This window comes from Chenopodium album, chromosome 15 (assembly GCF_948465745.1).
Source record: "Chenopodium album chromosome 15, dcCheAlbu1.1, whole genome shotgun sequence".
NCBI lineage: Eukaryota > Viridiplantae > Streptophyta > Magnoliopsida > Caryophyllales > Amaranthaceae > Chenopodium > Chenopodium album.
The window spans coordinates 35,323,791-35,347,200 of NC_137848.1; the positions used below are offsets into that span (position 1 = coordinate 35,323,791).

General features: G+C 34.5%; 1 protein-coding gene across 3 annotated transcripts; it reads right to left on the reverse strand.

The window, feature by feature from the left end:
• Window positions 1-11,043: 11,043 nt before the first annotated feature.
• On the reverse strand, window positions 11,044-16,288 carry LOC145583109 (putative protein phosphatase 2C 40). Of its 3 annotated transcripts, XM_081640262.1 has the most exons (5): window positions 16,111-16,288; window positions 15,163-15,239; window positions 13,421-14,625; window positions 12,639-12,903; window positions 11,044-11,392 (listed from the first exon to the last, which is right to left on the reverse strand). In XM_081640262.1, exons 2-5 carry the CDS (start codon window positions 15,206-15,208, stop codon window positions 11,265-11,267), a joined length of 1,644 nt encoding a protein of 547 aa, XP_081496388.1. In that variant the 5' UTR covers window positions 15,209-15,239; window positions 16,111-16,288; the 3' UTR covers window positions 11,044-11,264. The 3 variants fall into 3 exon arrangements, with proteins under 3 accessions (XP_081496388.1, XP_081496389.1, XP_081496387.1); XM_081640263.1 differs by lacking the exon at window positions 15,163-15,239; XM_081640261.1 differs by having other exon boundaries at window positions 15,163-16,288.
• Between the last annotated feature and the right edge of the window lie 7,122 nt (window positions 16,289-23,410).

A 23,410-nucleotide genomic window follows, 5' to 3' on the forward strand; every position in this document is an offset into this window, starting at 1 on the left:
TAGTCCAAAGGATTGAACTTATCACTTCCTATATGGTCCTCATTAATATAAAACACCCCTAATGTGGATGCATTATTATTAGGTTTAGGCGTGGGAATTCTCCCATCGTCTACTAAATCTTGTATCTTGTGTTTTAAGACGTAGCAACGCTCAGTATCGTGCCCAACGCCTCTATGATAAGCACAATAAGCATTACCATCCCAATTAGCAAATCTCTTTTCTGGTGGAGTGGGTGGTGTTGGCCCTGTTGGTGCAAGTAAGCCTTTTCGCTCAATTTTTCTAATAATTCTTTATAGCTTACAGGAAATGGTGTAAATTTTCTTTCTTTTGTCCATCTTTTTCGTGGATCATTACTGTTATTATATTACGTGGAAGTTGCAAATACATCAATAAAGGATGAAGTATTATCATTCCCCTTTTTGTAGTTATTCCTAGGTTGATGATGATAAGGTTTGTTTGCTTTTTCTTTAGCAAGATCATCTTCAATCCTAGTAGCCACATAATAGACCTTTTGAAAAGTGTCTAAACCAAGGTAACATAGATGCTTGTTGTACTTTTCATGACAATTGTCAATGAACTTTTGTACTAACTCGAGTTCAGGTGGCCTTTGGGCAAGGTGAGTCGCCTTTTCTTGCCATCTACCATAGAAAGCAAGGAAACCTTCATCGTCGCCTTGCTTAAGCATGTCAAGTTCACGTAGAGTCGATTTGAACTCTACATTACTCTCATATTGGGTAATGAAAGCCGAAACTACATCTTCCCATGTTGTTTTGAATTTCGGATCTAACCCATAGTACCACTCTCTCGCGGTTAGGTCTAGAGATAAAGGGAAAGTCAAAGCATAAAGCTTAGGATCAACTCCCTTTAATGCCATGGTGCCAGTAAAACACATTAAGTGGTTTTGTGGATTATTGGTCACCTTAAATATTGGCAAGTCCGTAGCTACGTACTTTTCGGTAAAGCAAGTCCTGGGGGAAAAGCAAACTTTTCTACGTCGAAGTACTTGTTCCCCATGGCGGAACGAAGAACAAGATTCTCCAACGACTTTTCTTTGACGGATAATTGTTCCATCTTTTGTTGCAAGGCTAGAGCCTCGACATTTTTCTTTTTAGCCTTTTCAAGTTTCTTAATCCTTCTTTCCTCGGCCTCTTGAGCCTTTTCTTCTCTCAAGTGAGCAATCTCTTCTTGGAGTTGCTCGATGGTTGACATTGTTGTTGGACTAGGACTAGTTGTCGAGGGAAGGTGGTTTGAAAGGGGTGGATTGCTTGATGGTAAATGTAGAATACGAGCGCCCGGGAGTCTTCGTTCCCAAGCTTGAAAACCGGCCCTAAAGGAAGTACGGAAGGATAAGTAAATCGATACGCTTGTTTAGAAAAAGGAGAAAAAAAGAAATGACGCAAGATATATTCGAATGGATAACATCACCCTTAAACAATTCTTCAATGAAGATATTGTTTGAAAGAGTCAATTTATTTTTTGAGAAATCAAATCGACTCGTAAAAGTGGGCGATCGCAAGTGATTAAGCTGCGCGCGGCTGGCGTGCGCATCAAAATCACTTGCGCTGGTAGGGGTCGCGCAACTCATTGAGTTGCGCGCGCCACCTGCTCGTAAGATTTTTTTTTTAATTCGAGCGCTTTTTTTGTCATCGTTTTTTTTTATGATTTTTTTTTTAATTTTTTTTTTATGTTACCCTTCGAATACGACTCAAAATTACAAAGGGACAACTTTGTAATTGGGAACCTAGACCAAACTAAAAAAAGAAAAAAAAAAGAAGACTATCCTAACACGTTGCACATAGTCACATAATCACATAGAGCATGTCATAAGCCAAGATTCACGCAATGCCATTCTAAGGTCAAAAGGCTTGGGTGCCCAAAGGTACCAGATCTTAAGAAACGACGAACAAATCAATCACTCAACGTGTTGACTCATGACATCACTCTCCCAACATTTTGTTGGTGATATGGGTGGGATGATTGTTATTGCTTTTAAGACAGAAGCCTAGTGTTGGCGACCCCTAATCAATGAGCCAATCCACAAAGGTTGAAGTGTGCTATGATTATGCATGATGCAATGTTGCTTGTTTGGTTTTTACTTTTGTGCAAAAGGAAGATATTATGCATTCAAGTCTCGCTCTCTAATTAGAGATTATCCAAGTTAATTCCCGTTACAACCCATAGGCAACCTAGTGTTGGAAACCTTGGACCATAACCAAGAACTAATCACGTAACCTCTAAGTCCCCAGTGGAGTCGCCACTGTAAGGAGGGTGATCCCATCATAAGGGGGTCCTTCCTTAGATGCCCATGGCCATTTAAAAACCTAGGACTTTACACTTATTAAGGTATAGTAGGATTTGAATACTTGACTGTTTGGGGGACCTTGAATTAGAATTGTTTCTATCATTACGCTTTTTTTATAAGAAACAAGTAGGAGTCGCCAATGAGTTTTGGGAAAACTCATAAACCTCGTTCATGCCTTTCTTCCATGCGGAGTTCATGGAATAATTAGCACGAATCGTAAGTTTACCCATGCCTAAATTGGTCTACATAAACCATAAATGAGTTCGGGAGTGAGGGTACTAAAATAACGTTCCCTTTAGAAGGGAATCACTATTCTAGCCCTAGTACGGCCTCTACTAGCTCTTCCTTTTTTACAATTTCATCACCAAACAATATATGCAACACGATATCTAAAACTAAGTTAGTTGATTTTATTTACACATATTAATTCACGTAAGAATTACATTGCAACGTCGTTATTCTTTATTTAATCAAATTCGTGAATATGACAAGAAATAAACAATATTCGCCTTGGCTTAAGTGATCACCAACAATTAATTATTCAATTCTAATCTTATTTAACGCAAGATACTATGTGGAATTGATTAATTATACCTTTTAAAGTGATCAAGCAACACTAATTAATTATTTAAAGTTCTTTTGAACAAGAAAATAAAAATGATTTATCTAAGTGCTCGGGAATTTACCACTTCTCTTTGCTAGATCTCCGTTTAGAACACTTATGGACTCTTTCTTGTTGAGGAACCTCCACCGTAGTAACAAAATATCAAAGGGGTGAGTGTTTAGGACAAGAGGGGTTAGGTAGCACAAGTTCACAAGTTTTTCGCCAGAGTTTAGGGTTAATTTCTGTCTGTTTAAGCCTCGGATTAAGCCTCTATATATAGGGAATGAGTAGGTTTAGGGGTTTGAACATTCTGCCGCAGCAGGTATCGCGCGCAACTGGATTAGTTGCGCGCGACCACCAAGCGCAAGTGGTTGAGCTGCGCTGCTATAGGCAGTGCAACTAATTGTCTTGCGCGCGGCTTTATGGCAAGATTCGATTTTCCAATTTTCTGAAATTCTGAATCTTTCACGAGCGCAACTCTGGAAGTTGCGCTGAGTGTCACGTGCAACTAAATTAGTTGCACGCGCCAACCCAGCCCGACTCCTTGAGATGCACGCGTTATTTTCTGCGGCGGCGCTTATTTTGACCTAGGTGCTCCTAAATCCGTCATTATTTGGATTTTAAGTACGGGCTTAGCCTAATTATGATCGAATTTCATTAATTGGACTTTATTTGGCTTTGTTTCTTGGTTTGGGCTAGTCTTTTGTGTTTTGTGGTTTAACCAATTATCTATAAGCATTCTTCACTTTGATCCAACACGAAGATGGTTTTATTTATCGTCATTGCACTTCCTATCAGGACAAGAGGCCAAAAGTAGGTGTCTACAATATGCCCTGTGCCCTTGCTTGTTGCACAGGTTACAAGTGACCAGGTTACCCTCACAGTCTCTCCCTGGGTGGTTGTTGAAACATCTCTTACAGTAGTATACTCTTTGGTTATGATCACCAGGTTAGTTCCAATTTCCCTTAGTAAAATTTCACCTACCTTGGTTATTCCTATTGTTTTGGAAGTTATTACCTTGGTGGTTATTAAACTTCTGCCTTTTAAAGTTATTCTGGTTCCCTGATGGTTTAGAACTAGTCATAGACTCCTTTCTTTTCTCTCTAGCTTCCAACTTGGCCTTTTCAGCTTTCTCCTTCAACTCTAACGCATGTAAATGCGCTGTCCTACCATATAACTCATCCAAATTGTCAAACACTTGTCCTGACAACTTCCCTTGAAGAGAAAGAGGCAATTCTCTCTCAAACCTTCTAGCTTTTTTCCTGTTAGTAGCCACAGTTTCCTCAGCAAATCTAGACAACTCGATAAACTTAGTGTAATACTCAGTCACCGACATATTCCCTATCTTAAGTTCCAAGAACTCATCAGCTTTCTGCTTCTTCAAGAACATAGGGTAAAACTTATCCCTCACTTTCTTTTTAAACACATTCCATCCAAAGTTTGATTAAGCTCTCACAGTCTGCTCATTCTGCTGCCACCATAAATCTGCCTCGCCCCTTAGGTAGTAAGCTACACTACTCACTTTGGACTCATTAGGACATGCTACTGCCACAAACAACTTATCAAACTCTCTCAACAAGTTCTCAAGGACAGTTGGGTTAGGTTCTCCCTGATAGGTAGGAGGTTTGCTTTGGGCTATCTTCTTAAATAACTCCCCAGCAGGGTTTGGATTATTATAGTTATTCCTCTCAGCTAACTGTTGAGCTACAGCAGCTAATTGTCTTACTACTTCATTCTGATCATTGTTATTGTTGTTTCTTCCTTCCATTCTAGATCTCCTGAATAAAGAAATGACTACTATTAGGTAGGTCACAACTCTCTTACAGCTAAGCAATAACTATACTACTTGAATTCAAGCATACAAGCAGTCATTTTGAATTATAGTAGAAGCAACTGCTCAATTCTCCTACTAATAATTTAACACATCGTATTGGTTGTCATGCAACCATTTCACTTAAATAAGCACACCACAAAAATATTTTTTAGTCATTTCCCTTGGTACCATTTACAGAAAGCAATAAATAAAAATTTAATGTTTGATAAGCTCATGTAAAGAGATTGGGATGATTTGAAAAGAAATCATAATACTTTTATTGAAATATGAAAAGAAAAGTTTGAAACATCCCAAGTGTAGCTTTGCTACGTATTACTCGCATAACTTTATTAAACTATAACTATGAATAAAGAATAAATCTTAAAACGCTAAAGAAAAGTTAATCTATAATCTTTGAACATTGACATTGTCAATCTTGTCTTTAATCTCTTTGTACTATTTTGGATTATACTCAGGATCTCTCCCATTTTCACCATCATTGCTATCATCATTATCATCATCATCTTCCTCGGGGTCTTCCTCTGACTCATCGGTTTCTAAGTTGACAATCACTGGAGGACTTGGAGGATTTGGATCGAGAATAACTTCACAAGAAGAATCTCCATACTCATTATCCTGCTCCATAGGTTCACCTTGGCTCTCATAACTCTGCTCAGGTTCTGACTCAGACATGGGATCATTAATTTTTGAAGAGTAATAGGGCGCATATTGGTGTGGAATTGGATCACCAAAGTTATGGCAAGGAGGAGGTTCAGAAGCATATTTAGGGTTAAGATGGATAAATTCCTTGTGAGCAATGTAACGGTATAAATATCTCCAATCTGCTCCCCACTGACCATTGAAATCCTTATATTTGGTATAGTGGAAATCACAAAATCGACTCTTAATAGCCTCATAAGGTGGATAATTAGGTAAACAGTGAACAATCATGGTTGAGACATAATTAGGTTGGTCTAGCATCTATAGGTACAATAAAATCGAATTCTGCGAATATAATCCCAAACATGCTCATAGTCTTTCTTGACCAGAGTACCCATGGAGGAAAACCTACTAGGAAAATCAAACATCCTACAAGGTATTTCAGGTTATGACTCAATAAAGAAAACCCTTCATTTAATCAAATATACAGTTCTCTTCAAAATTTTAAGTTTGGTGTTCAATCATACAATTTCTGTCACCACACATAAACATGCTTTCACATTGATACATATTATCATTCAACATGCTTTGAACACCTCATACAAATAAAATATGCACATAGGAAGACATACAATTCTAGCTTATATGCCCATTCTTTCTTGCCAAATCTCACTAGATGATTTAAAAGAGCTTTAACACATAATTACATACCTTAATTCCTTCGCATACCTGCACATATAATTTAATTTAAATTTGAAATCTTTTCGAAAATAATTATTTGAGCAAATAAAAAAAATTTGGACCCCCTTAAATAAATAAAATAAAATAAGGACTTTATAAAATAATTTCAAACTTGTTAGAATAAGCACTTGGCCAACCTTTTAAAAATATAGGTACCTAAAAAAAAGTTTTGGTTTTAGTGGTAATAAAAATCTAATACCACTTTGTAATACCCCGAAAATTTCCTTATTTTAAAAATACTATTTTTACTTTAATTAAAACTATTTTAAGGAAATATCCAAAATATTAGTGCCACCGTGATAACGGCTAAGGCTATTTTTCAAAGTCAAACAGCGGAAGTCTAAAATAAAAACCAACTTTCAAAATAAAACTTGAGTTCACAACCTCAAACACAAAAAAGAAATAATTAAATCACAAGTTGGAACCAATTCAAACATGACCCTTTTTAAAATCCAATTTAAAATAAACACATCAAGGTTAGTCCATAATAAACAGCTAAAACATAAAACTAGGAAACATTAACAAGTAATTCTCGGCACTCATTCCCATCATGCTCTTCACGCTTCAAGTACATGTCACTTCCCCTTTATTTCAACCCTCAACTCATCATATAAATGGGTTATAGAGGGTCAACCAAAGGAAAGCCAAACACAAACACAAAAGTACGAATCAGCAAAAGCTGAGTACATATGCACCACACTAACATGAATATCCTATCAATAAGAATAGTAATAAAACATGCTTTCCATATAATCACAGCCAACTTACCTTTGACTCATAACTAGCAACATTAATTATTAATTAATAGCTTTGGATTACGCATCGAACGGGTTTCCTTCCTTAAAAATATAGCCCATTAAAATGGAGCTTCCAATCAAGGAGCTACCCCGATTGGCACCTACTATGTCACACCTTGGTGACGGAATTCCAGCGCATAAATTATAATAAAAGAAAGTACAGAGTCATGTACCTCTATAGAAGCTATGGTCAAATATAAAGTCACATAACTCCCCCCATATGTTCATACTCAAGGTATATACGTTCCCAGAGTTTTGCTGCGTATCCTCTTAGACTTTACGTGATTTATCAATTTAACATAAGATGGCTCCAACCAATCAATCAAGAATAAATATAACAACAATCAACACTTACTTCCAATTCATTCTTGAATTAATTAGTGAGCACATACTATTTATTTTATTTAAGGTTTTGTCTAGTTTTGTGCATAAAATTGCACAATTACTACCTTGGTGCATAGAATGCACAAATAAACTCCTTGACTCGATCTCAACTTACTTGAGTGAGTAAATAAATAAACTAACTTCCTTGACTCAACACCAATAATCAATGGGTGACAATAAAATTCATGAATCATGTTCAATAATTCTAATTATAGCTCTTTTAAACATACATAAGTCTTGCTTAATAATTTCATGCTTCCTTGATACTCAAAAATAAAACATACTTCCATAATTCACATATATTCAACTTGTATCATGCTTCAAATATCATGTTCACATGCTTACATAATAATTCATGTTCAACCAACATCAATTCCAAGCATATAATCAACCAAACATGCTCCTAATTCATCACTTCAATCACAATTCATAATCCTAGCATGACACTACGCATACACAAATATTCTTGTGCACATACGTACCTTGAATAACGCCTTAACTCGACCACACTTGCTAGAAATCACCTAGCTCGAAACTTCCTACAATTAAAAATACATAACTATAATTAATCCACTATTCTCACAAATTTCCAGCAACTATAATACTATTTAAATCGTACTAATCAACCCCTTTTAATGACAATAAAGCCATAAAACTATTTCTTTAAGTGGGTACTTTAAATCCTTTCAAAAAGACTTGATTTTCATGACTTAAATTAAATTCCCGCATGCTTATTTAGTATAAAACGTCACTTTTAGACTAGGAAATCATATATAAATCATTAAATCCTTTTTCCTTTTTATGGGTAATCAAACCCTAACTCCATAATTAAAAAGTAGTGTGTGTAAATAAATTCCAGCATTAAATTGAAGGCTTTAAACTCATCAAAAACATGATTAGACCATGAATTAATCAACAACAACAACAACCTAGCCTCAATCCCTACCAAATTATACAAAATCCCCAAGTTCTAGGGTTTATAATTTGGGGTTGTTAATTAAATAAAAATCTGAAATTTATGTTAATAAATTAGCAACATCAAAATCCCAAAATCAATACCAAAACATAATAAAAGCCATGCCTTTAAAACAGTAAATCAATAGAATTAGTTTTAGGATTAAAAGAAGTTATTTTTTTATACACACAAACCGAAAAAGAGAGAGAGAAGGAGGAGGAAGTGCGCCGGCCGGCTGGTTGCCGGCGCTGCTGCTGCCGGTGTGCTGGCCACGCAAGAGGAGGGAGAAGGAGAGAGTGAGTGGCATGGGATTTAAGGGGGGAAAAAAGAAGAAGAAGAAAAGGTAAAGGAAAATAAGGGGAAAAGAAGAGAGAGAAAATAAAGAGAAAACCTTTTAATTTTTTTTATGAAATCTGACAATTATGAACTTGTGTGGAAAAATCTTGAGGTTTTAAAGTATTTATACTCTCCTTTTAAAAATAAAACTCACATTTAGAACTTTGTCACTACTAATTCCTACTCCCTTACAAATTCTCCCTTTGGGCCAACTTATTGGGAATAAGTTGGTCCACTCATTTAAATAGGATTGACCCAATTAAAAAAACTTTTGTTGCCTCAATTCATGATTTATTTTATTTATACACACTTACAATTTATTTAAATAAATAATTTCTTTTTAAAATGAATTAAATCATAAATAAAATAATTAATTTATATATATATATATATATATATATATATATATATATATATATATATATATATATATATATATAATAAAATACGGAGTATTACATATTTATAGGGGTGGGGCATTGTGCCCCCTTAGGGTTACTACCCTAGAATTTTGTGATCTGATTGGCGGCACAATTAGAAGAAGGCACGTGTCCTTGGGGGGCGTTGTTTTGCGGCTTTCTCGGGATTTGAGCCTCTTGATGTAAGGAGACCCTTTACTCTCTTTTTCAGGTGCTCCTTTTTAGGGTTTCCACATGTCATCTTCTCATAGGTATATGTGTTGCCTTTAAATTTGGGCCACATGTCTATGGGATTGGACCACGTATTGTGGGTATTTTTAGCCTAAACACTATGTTTTATATGGGTCATTTTTATGTATAAAAAAGGGTAACATCTGTGCATACAAAACGTTTTTGTATAAAAAGGGTAACATCTAAGCATCTAAGCATACAAAAGGTTAACATTTGTGCGTACTAAAGGTCACCTTTATGCATAAAAAGGGTAACATTTGTGCATTCAAAGGGTAACTTTTTTGCATACAAACTAAATTTTCTCAAGTCTAATTCGTATTAATTTTTATCAATTATGGATTGGTTATAAAAGAATATGTATTTTAATTAATTAGAAGGTTTATTGTATAGAAATTACCTTCAGTTTCATTTGATTTGGATGTTTGTGCTGAATTTGAATCAATTGATTTACGAGGAACCATTTGATTTTCTATATGGGTTAGGATTTTTATTATCGTCAAAAATTAATTGGAACAAATTCATCTCCAAAACTATTTGTTTCTTCTTCTTCTTCTTCTTCTTCTTCTTCTTCTTCTTCTTCTTCTTCTTCTTCTTCTTCTTCTTCTTCTATAATCGATCGATTTAAATCGATTTCAACAAAAGAATTCGAGTTCTCATAATCACCTAACAATGCAATTTCAATTTGCCTCTGATTTTGTACAAATTCGTGGATCAGATTACTGCAATTTGAGGTATTGAAGTTCGCAGATAAAATCTCCATTGATGATCGAAGCCTCAAGATACTCGAATTCACGTTATCTGTCTGCGTTTTCTCACTTTCAAAATCGCGTGAATTTGACATTCTAGACCAGTTTTTCAAAACTGGTGGCAGTCTCTCTCCATGGTTGTCCAAAAGTAACCAAATAAAAAAGCAGAAAACCAAGATCTCTATAAAGCGAAGGAAAGAATACAGATGTGAAACAAGCAACGGGTGAGCTATCGCGAAAGCCGTTTTAGTTAGTCACTAAAGCCGTTTTCTTGCTACGCGAATTGGATGATCAAAGCATACCAAAAATTTCAAATCCACCTGTCGGGTATGAAGATAGGGGAGAAGGCTGATCTCTCTCCTCCATTGTTGTTCTGCGATTTCTAATTTCGAGCTCTTTGATTTTCGCGTGTTTTGTTATAGAAATTTTTTTAAAAAAATGTAAATTAGCTCACACGTGTGCGCGCCGCCGATTTACAATAAATTTATTGTAAACCGAGGGTATGTAAAAGTTTTTGTAGGAGGGAGGGGGGGAGGGGAGGACCAAGCAAGCAACATGGATTAATTAGAAGGTGGTATCGAAATTTCAATCAGTAATTGAACAGAATATTCTACGTTTCTGAGAGAACTTCCATGGCAAGAATTTCTGAATCATTAATTTTCAAAAGGCTACGAAAATTTGAAATTTGGCTATAACTACGAAAAAATTTGGCTAAACTGCACTAAAAGTTTACTTAATCATCCTGATCCCTGGATCAAAGATATCAAAGCTTATCAAAGAAACTTTTACTAGTCCCTTTGTAAACAACAGGTATGATACACTTCATTATATGCATCAAAAATTTGAAACGTTGAAAAAACGAAACAGGTTGTACATGGCAGTTTGCTCTAGACATAATCCAGCATCAATTTCATCAAAATCGTTCATCAGCCATATTTTCAAGAAGCTCAATTATTCCAGTTAAAGACTACCATGACCACGTATGAATGCAAAATTGCAAATATCTTCCAAAATGCTGCAAAGAAGTGAAAATCGAATATTTACCGAGCTGATCCTTCAAAAATCATAAGAGAAAACCTACCTACATTATCATCATCATCATTACACATGGACACTAAAATTGTTCTGGTCATGGACCCAGGAAAAGGGGGAAAGACAAAATTCAGTCTTCTATCGTTCCAGCTCTCCTAAACAAAATTTCCTCCAAAACTAGGAGGGCTGATGAATCATTCAAAATTTATATATACAGTTATAGGATGAAACTCGTACATGAAACTCACAAACATGTTGAAGCTTTTAAAGTGCGTGGATTTTGTCCTAGGATGATCACAATTACAGTCACATCATCGTGATATTTTCTCCTCCTTCCTGGTGGAATATTCAAGAGCTCATCCATGCTGAATCCTGGGAGACCACAAATAAAAACATTAGATAACAATAAAGAGCCTAATTAGGGTTTTAAAAGTTGTAATTATAAAAAATCAACAAAGATCATTAGATAAATTAATTAGTTATTGAAAAACTTGAACTTCAGATGATTTATGATGCCAAAGAAATGAATGAATGCTCTGTATTTAAAAGTGTTACCCTATGTTACCCGGACTCGGGTACCCATGTCCGACACGAGTACGTGTCCAAGTGTCCAACTCGGCTATTTTATGAAAAAAAAAAAAATTCTTTGATTTTAAACTAAAATGAAGTGTCCAAGTGTCATACCCATGTCCAAGTATCGAGGGTTCGACACAGAGATAAAATAAAGAGTCTAAGTAACATAGGTGTTACCATTTTGACAAATAGTATTAGTAGTTTAATGAGTATAGTACAATAGGATGTAAGTGATATAGTTCTAGTATCAAACAATTGTAAGAAAAGATAGTGGTATTAATAGATTACTGTAGAGTATGCTATGTGAGATGAGAGGAAATTATACACTAAAAAAAAAACTTAATATGAGTGGATCTGTGATATGAGTGGGGATCACGAGAGGACAGAGATATAATATTAAAATATAGTCATTTGCCAAAAAAAAGTGTAAAACTTAATATATATATATATATATATATATATATATATATATATATATATATATATATATATAAGGTGTCGATTAACGCAAGTGTAACACTTAAACAAACATGGAGAGAGTATATGTTTCAAGTGTTTTCTTCAGTAAGACAATGAACTTATCCGAGTTTGACCTAGCACACAGATTAGCTGTATCACAAAGGATAAGAGAATGACAGTATTTTGTCAATTTTTTACAAATTAAATCAAGTTTATGAAACAGATAAGTAAAACAGATACAGGGGACTAATTAGATGTAGTGCTATGGTACTAGGACAAAGCTATTTGCTAGTTTAATCTACTAAGCAGTCCAAACCAGAGTAGGTGGATCTTAATTTAAACTAAAGTCTTATACTTTCAAATTCGACTTAAGGTATGCATTTTGTGGCAATTTTCCCAATTTATCTACAACAGTAGTAATATCACAAAATGAGAATTTAACTTTGTAATATTAAAAAAAGAAAAAAAAAAAAGAAAAAGTAGATAGAAGAATCATAAAGCATACACGACTGCAAATGGAACAATTGAGTGAATGGTACCATCTTGTTATATGTAAACACTACAGTTACATGACAAGAAAACGTACCAGCACAATCTGCAGCTCTAATGACAAGTTGTTCCAGCAGAAACTTTGCTGGATCACCCGAAGGATTTTTCAATATGAACAAATGCACCAGTCTAACGACTTCTTCATTGATAAAGAAGTCAAACAAACCATCACTGCCAAGTACAACAAAGCGATCTGATCTTGAGATTCTGTGAACGTTGATAGAAGGACTTGTGGAGACATAAGGAGGACTTATCAAATTTCGAACTCTTAGAATTCCCATCAATGCATCATTCAATACTTTCTGCAAACACCCACAACAACATTTTATCGAAGCTCACAAAAGAGGGGGTAATCGTTGTGCCAATGCCACTTTAAAATATAATCTCGTATTTATTTGTGTTGATCAGTTAACCTAATTAGTATTTGTAGCAGTCACTCGATTCTCACATGAGACTGTAGTTAAAAGAACACAGGATTGACTGTTACTTGTATAAGAACTAATTTGTCACATAAAATTGTTATAAGAAAATAATAATAAATAGATAAATAAAAAGGACAAACATAATTCAGACGACTTTTCATGTTTCAGCTCTCCAATAAAGACCTGAGACAGAAAGAGTACTCCATATCACTCCAGAAAAAGGCTAAATATAAACCATAATTTATATTAAATCTAACTAAAACTTTCTCTTAGACATTTTCATCACTATAAAGTTAACGACTAAATTAGAATTAGCAGCATGGCACATTGAACAGTAAGTCAGCAACTACGTCAGTATTTTAATAAATAATATGCCCTAAACTAAGTTATTACTGACCTTCTTCAAGTAACCAACACCAAATGCACGAGTGACCTTCAGCTTTCCTTTCACTTTCCCTGCAGTAATTGTTGAAGGATCATCACGATGGTTTGATACAAGTTTAGATCTCTCAACTTCATTGTCAGTAGTATGAATATCAGTAAGTTGGATTGCTTTTAAATTTATAGTCTCTCCAACATCACAACCACTGCTCTGTGTTGCAACAACAACTCTACTATCACCTAAATTCATTGTATACAAATCTTTCCCAACAAGCAGTGCAACCAAAACACAAGATCCAACAGAAACGAGATCAGGGCGTTCTTCCATATCCTGCTCAACCATGGACAGGAAGTCAATCTCAGCTTGACTAAGGGCGCGTTGGAGACACTCTAGCACCCCTTTTTTAAAAAAATCTGATGATGTGTCTATCTCGGTATTACAACTGTGGCTTGAAGCATCAAAGTTGACATCCTTTCTACCACCTATTCTTAATATCTTTTTCCCAAATCTAGAAGTATTGTCATCATCTAGCACATTCTGGAACGACTCATCTGAAGCAAAACAATTAGATACTTCAGCTATATCATCTTTATTATCCCAATTAAATAAGTTGAAGTTCATTAGAAAAGTATCATATAATGTCCCAGCTAGGAAATCAGCTGCATCTCTCCCATTGAACCCATCATAAACCCCACAAAAGAGCCATCCATCTTCTTCAGAGCAAACAGCAATAACCCTATCTTCACCTGCAGCTCCACCAGCAACTTGCACTTCCACAGCGTTGAGAAAGCCTTCTTTTGGGGACGGAGCACTCATGAACTTAAGATATGAGTCACTTTCAGGCGATTCTCCTAGAGAAGATGGACTAACACTCAAATTTGACAAAGTACTCTGGAGAGAAGATGACAATATATCCACTTTTGAAGAAAGTGACGGAGAAGATGGAATCCTGCGGAATGAATTAGGTGAGTCCCAACTCGGCAGTATCTCTGAGCCTATTATGCCATTGCAGATGTTTGTGTTTGCTAATGTAGTGTTAGCACTTAATGCAGCACCAGAAAGACAGGAGAAAGATCTGCTAGTTCTTCTAAGCCGAGCCTTAGGAACGATTTCATATCCATCGGAATCTTCACAGATGGCCTTCTTTCGAGCACACTGATAACCAAAACTCACTTTAATTTCACCATCAGCAGAACTAACAGGTTCACCAAACATTGCACCTGTGGACGAATAACAATGACACACAGTAACTTTTCTTTGAAAATATTATCTAAGTTGAAATAACACTAAGGTCATCATGCATTCATGTGACAGAAAATCAGCAATTTTAGCAGTGTAGGTACACAACATCAACCAAAAATATAGTGATATCAATATGTGAAGCAAGCATACTGTATATGAGAAAAACTTATGAACAATGCTGCACACTCTCAATAATGCTTCATTTATCACTATTTACAAGCCAGCTTGATTTCCCAAAGTGATCCTCACATGGCTCACAATAGACATTTATTGCTAGATAAATAGTTGACAATATAACCAATCCGAAAGGTACAATAAAACAAGAGGGAGGAATTATTATTTAGAAGCATAAATAAGAAAATCTTAATCAATAAAATACATTATAACATAATAAACTCCGTAATAAAACAAATAAAAGGAGAAATTTTAGATAGATATCAAATCAGTAACAGTAATCAAGTAATTTCACTTTAAACAAAAGCAACATTTACATATCAAATTGCAAATATTTGCACCTTGCCGAGTGATACATAGCTTATGCTCACTTCCTTGAAAAAACATCTTATTGAACTATACAAGTCATCCTTCTTTTCTGCATCGAGTGCAAGAAATCGAGTAAATATACTACTCCGGGGTACCATTTACCCACTTCATCGGTTTTAGTGCAAATAGAAACGTTACATCTATTGTGAAACGGAGCTAGTATAACACAAACCTCAAAATAATATCAACATATTTGAGAGACATCTCATAACTTCAATGTGCAAGCTTAAAAAACAAAGGCTTGTTTTAGCTTCGATACCTATCTGCTATCTCATCTTAATCAACAGGTATCTCATTCCCTTTCATCTAATAAAACTTTTGACCTAATGCCTAGTTCCCAAAAACTAATTATTTCAATCTATGTAATCAGATCAACATAATTACTTCAATGGGTCAACGATTCCTTCAAATATGTCATGAACTCTTCCTTTTACAATTTCAATTTGACAAAATTGTGTCATAACATCTAAAAGTTCATCAATTACGCTTACGAAAAACAATTATTAATCAATATTCATTAAACCCATCATCAATATCCTTAATTTGTAACCAGTGATCAGATTAACATTAGAAATTAACTGGAATCCATCGATCAAATACAGTAAATTAAACAAAAAAAAAATAATGAAATCATACATAATTACTTCAATGGGTCAACGAATCCGTCAAATATATCATGAACTCTTCCTTTAACAATTTTAATTTGACAAAATTGTGTCGTACCATCAAAAAGTTGATCAATTTCGCTTACGAAAAACATTTATTAATCAATATGCAATAAAACTCATCATCAATATCCTTAATTTGTATCCAGTGATCAGATTAACATCGAAATTTAGAAATTAACCGGAATTCAGATATCAAATACAGTAAATTAAACAAAATAATAATGAAATCATACAAAATTCGGAAGTTTGTACCTGATATATGATTAATTCTGAAGACCCGAAAAAGGAAAACCCAGATTGCAAAACCAGATATTTAATAATCGAATTACAATTGTGAGTCAAAAGGAGAAGATAAATGAGTGGAACAGAACGGAAGAGAGTGACACAAAAAGATAAGCAAAAGGTCAGAAGCGAGAAGTGCAGATTCTTGGGAGACCAACATTAATATCGTTCAATTGTTATATGCTTCCTCTATTTTTTTTAGTTGAGACCTTTCTATTATCACGCTTATCAAGTATGTTTTAACGCTTAATAATTTCAGTTATCAATATTGTAAAACTAGATGAAGCCCGTGCGATGCACGGGTCGGTTTATTTTATTTAAAAAAAAAAATTCATATTTATGTGATTACATTTGTTATTTTATTAGTTTTACGTAATATATCATTTTTTCCGTATTTTTTTAAAAAATATTAGATAAAATTCCTAATCTCAAAAGATAATATTTCGTATTTAATTAATGTAACCATTAAAATCTCATTGGTCAATTATGCTTATGTAGCACTTGAATTATTTATTGGATATAACTATAATTTATAATCTTACGTGGCACGTTAACTAATCTTAGGTGGCATAATCCTATTGTAGCGTTTTAAAAATATCAATCCTATGTGACGCTCGTGCGATGCATGGGTCGATCTATTTTTTTAAAAAAAATATTTTTCATATTTATGTGATTACATTTGTTTTAAAATATTAGATAAAATTCCTAATAATCTCAAAAGATAATATTTCGTATTTAATTGATGTAACCATTAAAATCTCATTGGTCAATTATGCTTATGTGGCACTTGAATTATTTATTGGATAAACTATAATTTATAATCCTACATGGCACGTTAACTAATCTTATATTAGGTGGCATAATCCTATTGTAGCGTTTTGAAAATATTAATCCTATGTGGCGCTCTAATAATTTTTTAAAAATAAAAATCCTACATGGCGCTCTAAAATCTTGGGAAAAAACTCCCCTTTATATATATATATTAGATAGATTATAAAAAGTGGATATTAACAAAATATACAAATAAACGATTCAAACAAGATCTCACATGATTATATTTTATCATATCTATAAAGCACAAAAGCGAGTCAAAGTGTAGTGTTTGAATAGTGTAAAAGTCAAACAATGTTAACTAAAAAAAACGACGGAAGTACTTATTAGTTAGGAAAAATACACTTTAATAATGCCAACTATGAGCGATTATTTCTAAAAGAAGGTTTTATGTGAATCCGTTTCACGTAAGTCCGGTTTATAATACAAACTCCCAACCCACTATCACTACCCATCCCCTGTCGGCGACCTTCTCCCTCCCAACTCCCGGTGTCAGCGACCCTCCCCCACCCATCCCCAAGTGCCCCCACCGCAACCATGGCCGCTTCCGACGATTTAGGGCATCACGAATTCCGGAAGTCCGAGATTTAATAGGAATTCTCCGCACTCAAAATTGAAGCATCAATCGCTTCATCAGTTACTGTCTTTGACCTCCAAAGCCTTAACCCCCATGATTTCATCAATTGACTTCGTCTTCTGTTGAGGATTAGGCATAACAGGGCCTTTCTTCTTCGTCGCAAAACTCGCACCTTCATCAGCGTTGCAATCCACTTTCTTAGGCATTCCCCATGTGGATATTAGAGTCAGTGAAAGAGACTAAGGGTCTATCACATTTACTAAACTGAGTTGAATTGAACTGAACTGATTGGAGCTGAATTGAACTGAACTAAACTAAACTGAGCTGAAATGAATATTTTATGAGAGAAGGAAATTAGGAGCTGAACTGATTGGAGTTGAGCTGAACTAAACTGAAATGAAATTAAGCTGAAGTGAGCTAACCCTAAATGGTCAGATATTAGATTCGTGAGGTTAGGTTTTAATTTCTCTATTTTTCTTAATTTTTTAGGTTAAATTCTTCTCATATGATATATATATAACCTAATATCTAATGTATATAAATTATAATATAATTTCTGATATTTATAATAATATCTGACTATTATAATCTAATTTCTGATAATTAAGATCAATCTAATATCTGACATTTGTAATCTAATACCTGATAGGTATAATATAATATCTGACCATTATTATCTAATTTTTGACACTTATAATCTAATATCTGACCATTATTATCTAATTTCTGATACTTATAATCTAATATCTGATATTTATAATCTGATCTCAATTTTATTTTATTTTTTTCTGTTTGTATGACCGGACTCATGCGAGTCCGTTCTACACAAAACTTTTACTATTTCTAATAATCTCAACTAAGGTTTTTTTTTTAATAATACTAACTATAGGGTCAGTTTTCCACTAGCAATTCTGGATGATCGGTAACCTGATAAGCAGGTTATTTTTATATATATATATATATATTTTTAATTACACGTGCCGCACTTCTATTGGTTTAGAAAAAAAAAGTTAAAAAAATTAAAAAAAGAGTTAAAAAGTTAAGAAAAAAACCCAAATAGCAGCCCCTCCCCCTTCCACCTCCAGCATCTCCACCTCCACCACCGCTCCTCAATCTCGCCATCGCCCCTCCCCTTTCCCTCTAAACCCTAAACCTAGTCTCGCCAGGCCGCCGCTTCCTTATTATTGCAGCGGTCGGCCCTCCCTATTCCCTTCTAAAACATCACCCCTCTACCCTAAAACCACCTCCCAATTTGTCAACAATAAACCAAAATCCAATTAACTCAAAAAAATGCATAGATAATCAAGCAATAATACAAGAGTAGAAGATGAATATTACGGTAATTCGTCTGCCTTCTTTTCACGAGCAATACAAGAGGTTGATAGGGTGGTTTCACGAGTGGGTGATTTTGGGAATGGTAGGGGTTGTGTTAAGGCGATTTCGAGGGTGGGGGGAAGAAGAAATAGAAGAAGGAAGAAGCTTATTACGGAACATCATGTAACCAAGCGGCAATACGACGTCGATCATAATCACCATTGCTCCGATCAAGTTCCTCACTAGACTTGGTTGTAGTACTCCGTATTTTTATAATATTTTTATTGAAGGAATTATGTCTTCGATAAGTGCAAATACTAGATATATTAAGGGTCATTATTATGGAGATAATAAGTTCATTCTTTCCGATCGTCATTGTCTGTTGCTAGATATGATAAATAATATTTGGGCTAGTCAAATAGTCCAAAGCCCAATAGAATGGATCATATGAGGTCACACAACCAGGGTATTGGGTTAAACAAGTAAGAGGCCCATTAATGGGCCTCAGAGATCATGACAAACCATATGGAGTGTTGGGCTAGAGTAGTTTGATTAGGATAAGGAGTTTGGGCTTGACATGGACTCTTATTTAGAGATATGATCTATAAATAAGATCCATGACTTAGATTGACATAACAATTGACAAGTCAGTTAATTGTAACTCAAGCAACCAAGTCCCAAACCCTAATCTCTCTCTCTCACACGACCCTCCTCTCTCTCCCCCTCGCCCGTACGACCGGCCATCCTAGGTGGCGCGTGTGGTGCTCGTTCGTGGTGGTTCATGGTTAGTTCGTGTTTCTCTCTTCTCTGTAGAAGGTTGATTGAAAGGTTCGATCACAACTAACTAACATTAGTGGAGGTTTAATCTGTGCCCGTGGACCAAATAGAGAAATCACATTTGGGGTTCTTTGTCTCACGTTTGTTCTTGCTCGATTGCTAGAGGAATCACGCTTCAAAGGTATTATTAATTGTTCTTTATGTGTTATGCATCGTTCTTGGTGTTTAGATACTTATGAATATGATTCATGCAATTCCGCTTATAGTATCTAAAGTCCTACAGTGGTATCATTTAGCCTATACATGTACATATATTGAATTATTAATTCTTTAATTGTCCACAATTTTAATTCAATTAGGAGGGAGAATAATTTAATTATGGGTCAATTATTATTTTATCTGTGATTTAACATATGCAATTATTAAAAGTTTTTTAATTTGCTCAAAATTAGTCCACAAAAGAACCGAAATTTCGCCCCAAAAGTTCGAAAATTTCGACCCTCCAAAATCCTAATTTCGAAAAGTTGAAACCCTAAACCCTTAAATTTTGAATTTTGTATTTTGGTTTTGATTTAATTCGATTGCTATATGATTCATGAATTTAATCTATTTGATTTCATGTTAAATTATGAATTGTTCATGATCAAATTATTTAATTTAAGAGTTAAATTGAATTGAGGATTAATTTCTTGAAAAACCCTATTTTCAAGATTGAATATGATGTAATTTTTAAATTAATTTGACCAAATTAAATTAATTTAATTTTTTAACAAAAGATTTGTTTCAATTAAAATTAAAATAAAAAAAGGTTTTAGGGTACAGAAGGCCCGGCTGGGTGGCGCAGTCACGGTGACTGCCGCACCAGGTGTCTAGGAGGGAGGGCGGGGCAGGGCAGGAGGTTTGGACAGCAATGGCAGCAACAACAACACCGCGCAAGGGGTTGCATGCATTACTGCTGCTGCATTGCGTCACTGCACAGCAGCGTACACCAGCTCGATGTACGACCACCGTGGCTGGCTTCGGCTGGCCACACCACGGTGACTGGCGCAATTTTCAAATTTTTTTTTATTATCTTGTTAATAAAAATCAGATTTTAAAATAAAAGATAAGTTTTAAATTTTGAAAAGATAATTGTCAAAGTTAAAGTTGTTAATTTTGATAAGTTTGGATAATTTTTTGAGCAAAAGAATCTATATGGATAATAATTGATTAAATAATATGATTATCCCATAATTAGTTTAGGATAATAATTGATTTAATATATTGTGATTGGCTAGGCAATTAGGATAGAATCTCCTAAATTAGTTAGGATAATCATGGGAAATAAATATGATTTATCTTCCATAATTAAAATATGATTTGATTCTATCTCATACCAAAAATAGAATATATGATATTTTATGATTGGTCATGAATAATATATGATATTATCTAATTGCGGTAATTTAAAATATGAGATATTAAGATGTTATGTTTCCTTAATTATGAACATCTGATGTTGTAGTTTAGGAAAGCATGATCAGTGATTTATTATATGACACTTTATAATATATGATGTTATTTATTGCTATACATATACTAGTATGGCCCATAGATTTTAAATACGATATGCGCATCGTTTCGTATTTTTGTAATCTAAATACGGTCTGTGTACAGTTAAGTATTTTTCTAATTTATTTTATTTTATTTAAGTAGTACATAGTGTAGAATAGTATTACAGGTTGCAGTTGATCAAAGAAGCCAATGGAGTAAAGGCCCAAAGGAGCTAGATGGATGAGATCCATGAAGGTTCAAGTTGGAGTTTTGCTTATTAGTTTTCTTAGGCTTAAGGGGCCATACTATCTCATGTTTTATTTATGCATTAGTAGATTATGCATGTTAGATTTTATTAATGCTTGTGATGATGCACTAGAGTTCACTAAATTAATCACAAACATAATGAATCTAGGTCCCGGTAATATTGAGGTTGCTTTTTCAGGTAAAAACTCAATAAACCTTTGATATTTATGATAGGTCATGCCAAAGCTGGGTGTCATTTTATATCTTGGGAGAGTTGGGGTACATCAAGTTTTACAATTTTAATTGGTTATACTCAACAAAATTACCTAAAGCGTTTAGAACCTTGAAGCAAGGGGTAATCATTAAACATGTGATGGTTAATTATTCAACCAAGAGTTACAAGAGTTATAATCAATAAAGACTTTACTCACTTTAAAAATGTAATGGTTGATGGTAGGGCCAAAGTCAGGTCAGTTATTACACAAATAAAGAGTCTTGGAATCACTTAATTCAAATAGAGATCAATTAAATTGAATGAAGTGTTTTAAAGTTACCAATTTAATATGCTTATGGTACTTAAATTTTATTGAACATAATTATTGAACTTTGCCTCATTTTGATTTTTGTTTGTAGATGAATAGCTTTAACGACAACACTAATTTGCCAACCAAACTTAAAACAAGGCTAAATCTCAAAAACTTCAGGGAATAGGAAGAAGAGTTAAGAAGTGTTCTTAAGAGCCACAAGCTTGAGACTTGACTCTATATTCCCATTGAAAGCAGATTCACAGTAGGTTTGACTCCTGATAGGCACCCGAAAGATGTTTCGGATGCAGAGAAAATCAGGAATCTCATATTGGCATCTATTCTAACGTGTTGGAAGAGAAGGTTTAAGGATTATGAGTTGACCAAACTGCAAAATTGTCTACGCGCCATCTGTCGAGGTGGCATTGGTGCATTAGAAAGTGGAGGCATCAACGATCAGAATGTTAGAGAGGTTGTTAATTCGATCCCTCAAATATACTACTCCTGGACTAACAGTGTAAGGTTTGAGACTTACAATATTAATTGTAAGATAATGGCCAAGAAACTCATTCCTAGTCAGTCAGTTAAGAACCATTTGAAGGAACTGATTGATTTACTCAATCGGATGGATATCTTAGGGAGACCGTTTGATGATGACTTTGCACGACACTATTCTGTTTTCACTCCATAATGGATTTGATCTCGTCAAGCTTATTCATGATGATGAAGGCTCGACAGTGACGCTTGTCAATCTGTTGATCAACCATACAGAGGAGTATTTGAAGAAGGAGGGAAGCCAATGCTTCTATTGCGGTAGTTTGTCTTGCCATTTACCAGGTTGTCCCCACAACACACCAGTGAAGACGGAAGGTAAGGAGTTACCTAATGTTTTTGTTGATGAAATTAATCTTACCTCTTCTTGCAATTGGGTATTTGATATCGGCTGTGGTGCTCACATTGTCTTGCAATTGGGTATTTGATATCGGTTGTGGTGCTCACATTGTTAATAACATGCAAGGCTTTAGAGAGTGTAGGAAGTTAGCAAAAAGGGAAGTCACGTGTCGAGTAGGAAATGGAGCAAAAGTTGTTGTACTTGCTATTGGAAAATATCACTTGAGGCTTCTGTCTGGTCTTATTTTGGTGCTTAATAACTGTTATTTTGTCCCAACAATTACCAAGAACATTATTTCAGTTCCTGTTTTAGATACTGATCTTGAAGGTTTTTCTTTTGAAATAAGAGACAAGAGTTGTTTTATTTCCAAAGAAAATATGTTATATGCTAACGCAAAATTGATTAATGGTTTGTATGTCTTAGATTATACAACCCATGTTTACAACATCGTTTAGAAAAAGCGAAAAACAGATGAATCAAACCAAACCTATTTATGGCATTGTAGGTTAGGTCATATAAACCAATCGCGCATCTAGAAATTGCAAAAAAGTTGGACTCCTAACTTCATTTGATTAT

Coding starts and splice junctions, on each gene's coding strand:
- LOC145583109 (XM_081640262.1), bottom strand. CDS start 15,208: ATGTTTTTTCAAGGAAGTGAGCATAAGCTATGTATCACTCGGCAAG. Junction 14,626..15,162: donor GCTATGTATCACTCGGCAAG/GTGCAAATATTT, acceptor ATTCGTCCACAG/GTGCAATGTTTGGTGAACCT. Junction 12,904..13,420: donor GTGTTGGTTACTTGAAGAAG/GTCAGTAATAAC, acceptor GGGTGTTTGCAG/AAAGTATTGAATGATGCATT.